General features: G+C 36.4%; 1 protein-coding gene across 2 annotated transcripts in view; it reads left to right on the forward strand.

Moving 5' to 3' along the window:
- Positions 1-11,204, forward strand: part of LOC100696371 (sodium/potassium/calcium exchanger 2) — a 17,361-nt gene extending 6,157 nt beyond the window's left edge. The window contains exons 3-10 of one of the 2 annotated variants that reach the window (XM_003449952.5): positions 3,138-3,173; positions 3,526-3,643; positions 5,052-5,135; positions 5,951-6,030; positions 6,197-6,334; positions 6,539-6,628; positions 8,106-8,272; positions 8,385-11,204. In XM_003449952.5, the coding sequence (XP_003450000.1) occupies positions 3,138-3,173; positions 3,526-3,643; positions 5,052-5,135; positions 5,951-6,030; positions 6,197-6,334; positions 6,539-6,628; positions 8,106-8,272; positions 8,385-8,634 (963 nt within the window). In that variant the 3' untranslated portion in view covers positions 8,635-11,204. The remainder of the gene's footprint in view (positions 1-3,137; positions 3,174-3,525; positions 3,644-5,051; positions 5,136-5,950; positions 6,031-6,196; positions 6,335-6,538; positions 6,629-8,105; positions 8,273-8,384) is intronic. The other variant, XM_005454772.4, reaches the window with a different exon arrangement.
- The last annotated feature ends 1,442 nt before the right edge of the window (positions 11,205-12,646 follow it).

Raw genomic sequence — 12,646 nt, forward strand, 5'->3', positions numbered from 1 at the left:
AAATGTATTATTATAAATACCAAAACAAAAATTACTGTAATTCATAAAATTTTATTTAACACTCTGTAGTCACAAATGTCACTACTGAAAATCGTGTCTTGGAAAATACAGGTTAGTTATACATTTTTGAGTCTGCTGGCATTAAATTTAAAAAAGCTGTGGTGGATGGTTGTTGTGCAGGGCAGGTTTACGTGTAAACAACTTGCAGAAGAATTTCATGATTAGTGTGATATTATCACAATGTTTATAGAAATTTAAAAAATGACAACAATAATTGTTTTGGCAAGATATTTTTAGAAATCTCAAAATACAACATGTGGGCTGAAACTGTGCTGCAAAAAGAAAAATTACTCCAATATTTACAATTTTATTAAATGTACATTACTAACACAATAGGGATTTTGTTACTATCATGACACATAATAAGAGCTTGGTAAAACTGTAAAATGTTATGTAAAATGCAAAAAACCCCAAACTTTATAAGTGATAGTTACTTGTCAGATTTCAGTATCTGATTAACAACTTCAATCAGAAAATTAATTGAAATAAAAAATGCTTCTTTCAAAGAGGGATTACCAAAGAACAGCTTCAGGCTCAACAGACTCTACAGCAGGCTGCAAGTGTCTTCTCTCATCCAGCCACTCTTATGAGCCATGTGAGCATTAGCTAACATGACCCAATGCCAAGCTGGTTTCTGCTTACAGTGCTCAGAAATCACGAGGCCAAGAAAGACAGGTGACAACAAAAGACAAGCTTCCTTAACTTTAGCTTTGATCCTTCATTTGACCGTGTTTTTCTAATCGCTGTCATCACCATCATTATCATCATCATCATCACTATTATTATTTCATTTTATATTTTTTTTATTACAAGGGTAAAATGAATGTTGTGAAGTATTCACATCTTCCATCTTCAACCATCTTCAACCATCTTCATGGTTTTAGAAGATTGGCCAAAACTTTCTAAAATTATGTTGTTCAGCTGAGTTTAATAAGTCTAATGAGAAATATGACACAATGTTTGAACTCACAACTATATAAAAAGGAAGAAAAAGCTCTGACTGATAAGATACATACTTTTACTAGATTTAAATTGAAAACTGATCTCTATCAAGATTAGACACAATTGTTATTACCAAACAACCAGGTGGACCAAAGTACTTTGGTAGTGATGACTTCAAAAAACAATACTTAACCACCCGTGTCTTGGTTTAGCAACCTTAGCAGCGGCAGGTGTTTTAATTAAAGGGATTATCTGCTCAATCTCTGGAGACTCAGTCATGAAAACGTGCTATGTGTGGCATTTTGTCTGTGTTTGTATCTTTCTCAGAGACCACTTTAGTGCTCGACTTTGTTCATGAGATACTTGTTGAGTATAAGATGACTTTGTGGCTCCAGAGTGTGCCGGTTTAATGGTTTAAGCTTTTGCTTGGCAAGTGAAAGGTTGCTGGTTTTATTTCAGCTGGAGACATAAATTCCATTTTGGTGTTGTGGCAGGAAGGGTACCTGTTGTTAAAAACAAACAAACAAACAAAAAACTTGATGAAATCCAACATGTGGAGCTACCCGCTGTGGCAATCCCTCATGACAAGAGAGCAGGTGAAAGATGATTATGAAAAAAATAGTTCTTCTAGTTGTGTGAGTTAGAAAACCCTCTGTTGTTAAGTTTAGCATGTTCACTCTGTGTTTTTAAAACTCCTCATTTAGATTAACTGGAGACCATTTAGCAATAGGATCACACCAGCAGTGACACCAATGAGGTCTTGGACCACATCCAGTATTGAAACTGTACTTTATTTTGATGTCACTTGCATCATTTACACTACTTTATGGTACCATGACTTCCTCTTGCACAACTGTGACCCAGACAGGTTTCTGGACAACACTGTCATGATTATAAACAACAGACAAGCACAATCGCACAACAAATAGGAAAAAGGACCAGAAAATCTCTACTAATCTAATATTCGTCTAAATCTGTTTTGTTTTTTTTTGTTTGGTTGGGGGTTTTTTGGCTGTTGCTTTGCTAATGGAGATATAATTGCACTCAGGATAGTAACTATATCCTCTCGTTTATCTTGTTCTTTGGAGGCTATTTTACCTTTAATAAGATTTTCCTCTTTGGAACAAAGTGAGTGAAAATACAGCATTATCATGTTTATACAAACCTGTCAGAAGTAATATTTTGGGAGACAACTTTGGAACAGTTAACACTGAGAATTTATATTATTTTAATTTGCCTTTCACCTTGGAAATGGTGCAAAAAATCTTCTATAGCCTTTAATATGAATCCAATTTGTGATTTTTTCCCTCCAAAGCCAAAAGGTTTGGTAGTTTGTATATATAGTTATGATAGTCATGGTTTGTCCTTTTAGTCTGTGTGCATGTTTTCTTTTCTTTGTTTTATTCTTGCTAGTTTTTCTGGAGTAAAATCCAGTTTTTGTGTTTTCTTTCACCACGGGTGTAGCTCAGTGGCACAGTGTGAGTTAGGACTGAGGGAGCTTTGACATGTATGTATGTATATAGCTATATAGTGACATGGCTGTGGTGTATATGCCATCTAAAAACATGGCTGGGATTGAGATTAGTGTGAGATCCTCCTGTGTGTGTAGTCTTCATGTTGGAAAGGTGCCTAAAACATGCACTGGTTTACTTTCACCATGAGGAAGTTTAAATAAATACTGGACATGAACAGCGTGATGTAGTCGCCACTGAAGTTATACATCTAAAATAGCTGGAATACTGAAAAAGAAGGTGATGATAAATCTTGAGTAAATAATTTTTATTCTTTTTATTTTTGCATAATTACTTGATTAATGGTGTCTTTACCACTCCCTGCTGTTAGAAATAATTTACATATACTTGATCTAAAAATGCCTTCCAAAGTGCTTTGTGAATAACTCAAGCTGAGGTCCTATTCTTTCCCCATTCCATCACCATTTCCATGTTTATTTTAATTAACATTTGTTTAAATGCAATCCAGTCCAGTGCCACAAATACAAAAAGTGTTTGTGGCATTTTATTAAATATACTGACTACATATTGAATATGTTTATTATATTCTCCATTACAGCAATCTATTATTATGTCTATTATTATATTTTTATTATATTATTGTCTCTGTGTTCTTTCCTAAAGGTAAATGCCCCAAGTGATGACGAGAACAAGCTTACGGTAAGTTTATTTGTACTGTTTTATATGCATAACATAGTACACAGCTTGCATACTTCACTGTATATTTCAAATCTTTCAAAAAGTTTTATTTAAAAATGTGTTTCTTGTGCTTTCATTTGATTTTTAAATAGTAGCTTAACATCTTATTATCTTTGTTTTCCCTTTGGAACATTGCAAATTTAATTTTATTTATTTAAAGAACTGAAGCTGTGACCAGCACTACCTGACAATGGTTTAAGACTATAATAAGCCCATGAGTGGACACAGAGAGAAAGAATGATGTGTAAAATAAGCGTGCATTTACATTTGAATCCATATAAACATTTGGTATTTGTGCTTTTATGTTTTACAGGCTAAACCCAGGCTGCAGAGGGAAGGCAGCTGTGCTTCTCTACACAACTCGCTGATGAGAAACAGCATCTTCCAGCTCATGATACACACACTGGATCCCCTCAGTAATGAGGGTATGAGTGAGCATGCGCAGATACAAATCACACACACTCTCACAAACATTATAATCCTCCCAAATTAGAAATGTTTCAAATAAACACAGAATGTGACACATACAATGTGCTGACATAATCATTACATTCCTTCACCACAACAAATTTAAATGTGACTTTTCTTGAGATTAATTAAAAGTTAATAACTTCAGGTTTCCAAGAAACAGATTAAGCTAAGCCCAAGATCAAAAGGATATCCTATGAAAAGTTTGTATCTAGGATTAGGTTTAAGAGCCTAGAGAGTTAAGAGAGTTGGGGAATGGCTGCAATCATAGCATCGCAACAAAGATGTACCCTTAGGCCTTCTCCTTGATTCAGAGATGGTCTTTCCCTTGGCCTCCTTGACGCCCTGCTCAAACCAGTGTTCCTCCCTGTCCAGGATGTGTATGTCCTCATTATTGAAAGAGTGTCCACTGGCCTGTATGTGTAAATAGATTGAGGAGTCATGGCCTGACGAGGTGGCTCTTCTGTGTTGTGCCATTGGCTGAAACAGAGATTGTTTGGTTTCCCTGATGTATAAATCATGGGAATCCTCTCGGCACTATACTATAGTACTGTAGCACTACCGGGGGACCAGATCCTTGGGGAATTTTTGGCGCAGCTTGTTTTGGGGTTTAAAAGCCACAGAGTCGCTGTGTTTAGAAAAAATGTGTCTCAGCTGTTCCGATGCTCCTGACACATAAGGGATTACTAAGGGTTTTCTCTTAGACAGTTGTTGTCCTTCTCTCCTGGATCACCTGAAGCTTCCTTTAGGTGCCTTCCCAGCTTTGACAAATGTCCAGCTGGGATAACCCTAGCCCTTTTTTTCCACTTCTTCCATGTACAAGTTTGCCACAGTGGGTGTAAAATGGGAACCCACGGCATGCCCATATTTCTGCCTGTAGTAATGACCCTTGTATGTGAAATATGCGTACTGAAGACACAGTTGTAAGAACAAACACACTGTTTGTGCTGAGAGTGGTCCTGATGCTGAGGTTAGGGCCATCCTGAAGTCTCTTATGAACTACAAACAACAGAAGTTAAGAGAGATGTAACATCATACGAGACCATTGTTTCATCTGCCTCCATAATGACACCATAGGCACTGATCAATGGTCATGACAATTTACATGTTAATGATCATGAATCTGACCTCACAGCCCGTTGTTCATTCAGTGGGCTAGTTTCAGTCATTGTGCAAATATACTGTTTATAAGGTTGGGGAAACCTGCAGTCAGCTGAGACTGAAGAAGTCACTTGGATGAGTGACGAAACGTTTCTCCCAATGAAAACGCTACGACTAGATGACCAGAATCAACTTTTTGGGATTTCCATAACTGGATGGTTGAGCTTGCATTAAGACATGTTGCATTAAGGATTGTTTCTTTTGTTTTAGGGCATTTTAAAGAGAAGGCTTCAATCCTTCACAAAATGGCCAAGAAGAAGTGTAAAGAAGATGGTCCCACTGCCAACGGAATAGGTGTGTACCAGTGAACACTGAAACGCCAACGTACTTTTGGTCAACCCCCATTGATAAAGTGACAAATTAGTTGTGCAATTATTTATCAGTTTATAGATGAATGATTGAAACAGCACACACATTAATCAATATTTTAATTTAAAAAATAGTGGAATAGATCATGGGCAGGCTACACAAGAAAAAAATGTTCAGACAATAAAGCTTTGAAAAAGAAAACTGAATGCTACCTTTTCATTTCACGAGAAGACTAAATCTTTTTTTTTTTTTAATGTTTTCCCTCATTAATGTAAGTGTCCATGTGACTGTCCCTTGCTTCACTGATGTTAAAGAAACGGTTAAAATGACAGAAGTTTTATATTTTTATAGTCAATGATTGCATTAATACATTTATGTGTCAGGCTGTAATTTAGAGAAGGTTATTTTTTCTGGTTGTGGATTAATTTCTGATTTATTTCATTCGATACATTTTAGTTGAACAGCTGATCTGTTATCATCCAAGAATTTTTGCACAAAGATGCACAAACATCTTTACACTTGTAAAAAAAGGAAACAAAGAGATCATATTTTCTTTTTCTCAGTAGAGAAGATCAAATATGATCTTTGATTATTTTATTGGACCACATTTCTAATTTGTTATTTTAAACTATATTATAATTAATATTGCTAAATTATTGCCATGATATTATTGCTCTTTTTTATTGCCAGTATTGTCCCTCTATCTTTCTTGTTTCTTTAGTGCTTTTTTTAAGCACAGTTTTTAACTGTGCTATATAAATAAAATGCACTTACTTTTTTTACTTACTTTCTACCTCCAGCTGATAAAAAGATCACAAACAGTACAAATGTTGCAGTGGAAGTTACACCACCAATGAATGGTGCTGCAGGAGGAGATGGGGTATGGAAGCATCACTCCTTTTCACAAGCAAAATATTTGACTTACTTCTGCTATAAACAATCAGGAAATTTAACTCAGTTATGTTTGCCCAAAGAACTATGTCCAAATATATTTATGTACAACATAGGTACAATATTACAATGTAAGGTCATGAACTAATCCTCAGGGTGGTGAGGAAGATGAAGACGAAGACAAGCCTTTGAGCCTGGCATGGCCTGACACCCCCAGGAAACAAATCACCTACCTCTTGATCCTGCCAATCATCCTCCCTCTCTGGCTCACGCTGCCTGATGTCAGGAGAGAGGTAGATATACACACAACCAAATATAAAAATACACACTGAAACCCTATTTGAAAACAGAGTAGAGCTCCACAGCTCTACTGGATACTACACACAGCTTTAGTTTAGGGGTATAGAGTCGTGGTTTGAATGATCTCTACTGCTTGATTTTACATTTTAAGTTAAACGAAAAAGAAGAAGCTACATTGATTTATTTTATTTTTTCAGACCTCAGAAAAGTTCTTCCCCGTCACTTTCCTCGGCTCCATCCTTTGGATTGCGTTCTTTTCCTACCTGATGGTGTGGTGGGCTCATCAGGTATTTCCCACACAACACACTCACAAACAAATGTTAGAGTCTGATTGTTTGCAGCATACAACAACCCTGTTGTCTAAACACACTATATCTGAGGCCTTTCTCATCAGAGTGCAGCTGTCAGGGTGTTAAATGTGTGACCGTGGGAACTAATCCTGGCTAATCTGTCTTGAGCCACAGTCAGATCAACCTGAAGCACTCTATTTTAAGAGCCCAAGTGCAGCGACAGGACAAAAGCACAAGGTTACTGACAAAGTGCACCTGCTAATTTAGCTTCTACAGGTGCAGCGCGCCACGTGAAAAAGCATTGCCAAAAGCAGAATAAGAATTAGTCATTGTGCTCTCACCTTGTCCCATGTATTCAAATTGTAAGTGGCAGTGAGTAAATGTGCCACATTTTTCCCTGTCTTTTTTTTTTCAGATATTGAAAGCCTCATGTCATTTTTAGATTTTAAAGCAGCATCCATGGACTGACTCCTTTTACATGCAATATAATTGTTGTCTTATGTTTGTTTTGATGAAATGATTATAATAGTTTATTGAAATAGGATTAGATTACATTTAAATATTATTATTTGTTTGTATTGCAGAGTCAGTTCAATGCATGCTGCTGAATGTGCGTTATCCAGAAATATTTGATAATGAAAAAAAATGAGGTTGGATGTTCTGTGTGGGTGTTCTCCAGGTTTTTCACAGAGACCAGAGACATGTATGTTAAGCTAGTTAGTGATTCTGTATTCCCCATAGTTGTGAATGTGAGTGTGACTGATGCTGTCTTTTATGTTAGCGCTGCAACAGACTGGTGGTCCAGGGCCACGTATCTTGCCCTATGACAACTGGGATAGGCTCCAGCACCAGTGCAACCCGGAAACTACTGGACAGATGAAAATCAACCGATAAAAAATAAGATGATTAGTACCAAGAAATAAGACAATATATCACTCTTTCAGCCAGGGACTCTTTTCTTTATCAGCTTCATGTCTATATGCATTATCTACTATGAAGTTATTTTTAGAAGTGTTATTAGGTTGATGAAAGTAATGTTTCGTGCATCGTTTTCAGTAATACAAGCCTGAATGCATGAAACTGCACAAAGCTAGAACTGGGCATGTCTAATCAGCTACATTTATCATCTGAAATACACTTAAAATGTTTTTTCTTGGTGATTTTTCCTGATACAGAAGATATTTCTCAGTTTATGAAATTCTGTGTGAGGGACAAGAGTGGCTGATACAGTGTGAAACACACACACGCAGACTTTCAAACCCTGGTGACACTTGTTGACTAAACTAAATATGAACTGCAATTACTGTGAACGTGTAGGGGCCCTGTCTTTCACTTTCATGCATACGTCTGAATGACAGAGTTATCATAAATATAACCTAAGTTTTCCTTGACAGAATGCTGTCACATTAGTAGATTCAGGTTTTGTGTGGCTGAAAAGAACTGAAGATCTGATTTGGCCTATTTTTCATTTTAGGTTGGAGAAACTTTCTGGATCACAGAAGAAATCATGGGTTTGACAATATTAGCAGCTGGCACTTCGATTCCTGACTTGATCACCAGTGTGATTGTAGCTCGAAAGGGCCTCGGTGACATGGCCGTGTCCAGCTCAGTGGGCTCCAACATCTTTGACATCACTGTGGGGTGAGTGTGCCAATAAACAAGAACACACAAGCCATTCATTTTTAAATGAGAATGTGCCAAGAAAACCCAATTCTTCTCTGTTGTCTTTTCTGTGCCTCTGTCCTCCCTCCAGTCTGCCATTCCCCTGGCTCCTTTTCAACATTATCAATGACTTGAAGCCAGTGGAGGTGAGCAGCAATGGCCTGTTCTGCGCCATCGTCCTTCTCTTCCTCATGCTGCTGTTTGTCATCATGTCCATAGGCGCTTGCAAGTGGAGAATGAGCAAGAGTCTGGGCTTTCTTATGTTTTTGCTGTACTTTGTTTTCCTCGTTGTCAGTGTCATGCTGGAGGACAGAATTATTGTTTGTCCCGTTACAGTCTGAGGGAGGGACTCTGGTCAACTGCTGGTCAAACAGCAGAAATTAAGCATAACAGCTCATATTGACCATTACATAAAACAAACATATACACACTGTCACTTAATATGCACACAGTAGAGGTCTGCATAGCCACTGTCCACACACAGACATACAAGTTTGCACCCACACACACACACACACACACACACACACACACACACACACGGTTGTTGATGTCAGCTAGGCAGAAGCCGTGACATGAATCAATCTTGCAAATTCAGGCTGGTTCATCACAGGCGTTTATCTGTGGAAAACAGACCTGTGCTTCTTTTATGGACTTCATGCCATCGAATAAGAAGAATTCTCTTTCTCCGATGTGACTGCAAGAAGTTTCTGTTGTTGGCTGAAACATGCTGAAAATAATTGATGGTCTGTAAAAGCAAAGCCAGATTGAAATGTCAGCTGAAGATCTCAGAAGAAATTCAGCTGTTTGTTTTTGGTTTGTTTGTTTGTTCAAGCAAACCAAGTATGAGGCATCATTACTTTTACAAGCAGATATTTAGTATATAAGATCATTATGAGGGTGATGTCCAATACCCCACCTACTTTGCTACATCAGAGAAATGTTATGTGTTTTTAAATACATTTTGACATTTGGGGTCATATTTGGCAGAATTGTTACCCATCCACTGACATCTATTGTAGCATATATCAAATACTAAATAGTTGCTGTACATGGATAAAACTGGCTAAGGTTGTCAGTACTGCCTAAATATGTATATCCCAACTATCTATAACGAGCTTGTGAGCATGACTTCTTCGGTTCTGGCTGCCTTTACATTGCATGACTTTAGTGAAGGGTTGATTCCCAGAGATGCAGTTTGGACAACGAGTGGTGGACTAAAGATTAACAGAGGTTGTTTTATTTTATTTGTTAAACTTCAAGGTTATTTTTTCAACTTATATGTTCCTGAAAAAAGAGTGTTCAATATAAGTGATATCACTTCTTTTCATCTGTATTATTTTGATGTAAAACAACTAATGTACTGTAAAAGATAACACAGATTTGTGTTATTTCTGTTAGACTTACAGGTTGTAAGCCATTGTTCAGTTAGTGACATAACGCTGAGTAAAAAGCATGGCATTTTACATCCCTAGTAGTAGTAAGACAATACAGTACAATGTTTCCATTCAATTGTTATGTAAATGTTAAAAATGAAAAAAAAACAAAAACATTTTTCTTCAGGATTGAATGGAAATGTTTAAGGAGGTTGTAATTTTAAATAATTACAGAAAAATACAATAAAGAAATGTTAAACTGAAGAAAGGCTTTTACTTCTTTGGCATTTTTTCTGATGGTGCGAAATTTCTACTCTATTGTTGTTGTTTCATGAGCAAAATCCAACTGCTGTGGCCCATTTAGTAACATGGGGCCTTGCTAAAAAGGCAAGTTAGTATCCGTATTGTCCATCTTGAGCATCTTGCACCACCTGTTGCTACCTACCGCCTGTCCTCATATACAACGTAGACCTCAGATGGCTTAAAATCTCTTCTAACCTGCCCCTAAATACTCAAAATAAATAAATCACAAAAAAAAGTTCAAAAGGAAAAATTCTTTTTCCCTCGGTTCTCAGGAAAATTTGAAGCAGACTTTAATCTGGGCAATAATTTATAATTCTTGAAGAAATGAAAAATAGCTTATCTGAATTTCAGGAGCATGTCCACACCGCAAACAATGCCCTTTCGGTCATACACCTATAAATGCCTACACATCTATTTCTGCACTCCCTTCCATTTTTCTCAAGTCAGCCTCTGCCGATTCTTCCCCAAACCGTTGTCTCTGGCCTACCTTGTTGCTTCATTTCAATAAACCTTTTTCATTCGGGTTGGGGTCCTTGTTAGTGAAATGAACTGTAGACCATTATCACCTCCCTCTGCTGTTAATTCCTGGAAGTGCAAACATTAGCAGTTAAAAAAAGTAAAAGATAAATAAATCATGGAAACAATATAGCACATCATTGTTAAATTATTCTTGGATTTTTTTTATTCTGTATGCTAATATTGAAAAGATGTCATGAAAAATATCTGCTTTATTCAGGTACACATATATACATATATATTTCTCATTTTTCTTTTCATTTTACTTTAACTTTATTCTTATTTTTTTAAATAAATTTACAATTTATTTCCATAAAACTGATACCAACTATTCCGAACGTCAAAATGTGTGTTTATTGTGTATTTTTATGTATACTACTTTTTTGTAATTGTAAATTGAGACTAATGTGATTGTAAGCTTTTGTATGTCAAAGTCATAACATACAGCAGCTTATAAAACTCAGCACAATGTTCTCAGACTCCAGCTCAGATTTAGCCAGTCTATGCAGTATCACTACTACATTTTTCATGCTTTGATGGATCATAAGAATGTGAGGAATGTATGTGAATGAGTGCATTTAGAAAAATTCATTCTGACCAGTTTCAACAACAATGTTATAATGTTCTACTTGAAACATGTATTATACTGTAAAAACGTATATAATTTATCTCTGTATAAAGTGTTATATGGTCAAATAAATTTTAAAAAAAATCAATGTTGGTGAACTTTTTTAGTTAATATTAAGAAATAGATGCACCCGACAGCCTTGTCAGCCTAATTTAACTGCAGTATATTTGCTATTTGTGAATGAAAATCATATGAATTACTCTACAGATCTTGGAATACTTTGTCTGCTAGATTCTTAACAAAATGTGACATTGGCATATTTAAATCACCTAAACAGGGAGGTCACTTTAAAACTCAACCTTCCTCATAACACAGATTAGCAGTGTCATCCATCAGGATGTGGTCTGCTTTACATAGACACAAGCCTCTTACAAAAGCAGGCATGGCCCGCTGCAAAGACCAGCGAGATGTAACCAAGATTAAATGGACAGCTGAGGACAGCAGTAAAGGTTGTTCTCAGGGGATATCTGAGGACATTTACTCACTACCTATAAATTTAGTTAGTGAGTAAATGTAGTACCTGTCTGCCAGTTAACAAGCTACAAATAACCCCAGCCAAATTCCCATATCTGTATCAAGTGTCTTTGTCAGTAACTGAGTAAATGAGTGTGCTGTTGATTCCTATAAATGCTATAAAAGAATGATCATTTTTGGGGTGGAACTGTTTTAAGACTACAGAAGTTGATGCTACAGACACTCAAGTGTGCAGATGCATTACTTCTTTAAGCAATAAAATAGTATTCAGTTGTGCTAATGTGAGAAACTTTTGTGTAACAGAATGTTCAACTGGAGTGGTGGTTCCTGAAAACAGACCTGTGTAAGCCTACAATAATATAACATTAAAATGATATAACATTTATGTTTTCATAACTGACTATATTAACTAGTAATTGTTATTTCTTGGTCATTTTGTCTTGTTTTGTTTTTTTGTTTATTTGGGGGGGTTTTCAACCTTTATTCAACTAGGAAGTGGAAGGATTCTCTTGCAAGAGTGTCCTGGGTCAAGAATGTCACAAAACATGCATCAACCCATGCATGTTTTGTGACACCTGAAAGAGCATGCACACAAAAGGGCTCTATTACTCATAGTAATACTCATGCCCAACATAGGCTAGGGTGTATTAACTTTCTGTGCTATTGTTTATTCTGTAGTTGTCTCAAACGTCCTGCATTGCTTTGAGTTATATGTTAGAGCTTTTACTGAGTTAGGGAACAGATTGCCATGTACTGTCTATTTCCAGCATAGTGCTCAGGATGAAGAGTCAGCTACTGCTTTAAGAGAATTAGAAGGGTCAGTCTCATAGGAAACCGATTTTTTAATAAGGTTATAGAAATTTAGGTCCAGTCAAAGATTTGCTGGTTATTTGGTTACACTGAATTATCAAGAAACTCTACAGATATAAGTATGATGACATTTAAAATGTGCTTGTTAGTTAGTAACTGAATAACTGAACGGAATATAACTAATGTTGAGTGTGGAAACACACAAACTAATGAGTTTTGCCCTGTAAAGGTTCAAGGGCATTAGGT

The sequence above is a fragment of the Oreochromis niloticus genome, linkage group LG6, assembly GCF_001858045.2.
Source record: "Oreochromis niloticus isolate F11D_XX linkage group LG6, O_niloticus_UMD_NMBU, whole genome shotgun sequence".
NCBI lineage: Eukaryota > Metazoa > Chordata > Actinopteri > Cichliformes > Cichlidae > Oreochromis > Oreochromis niloticus.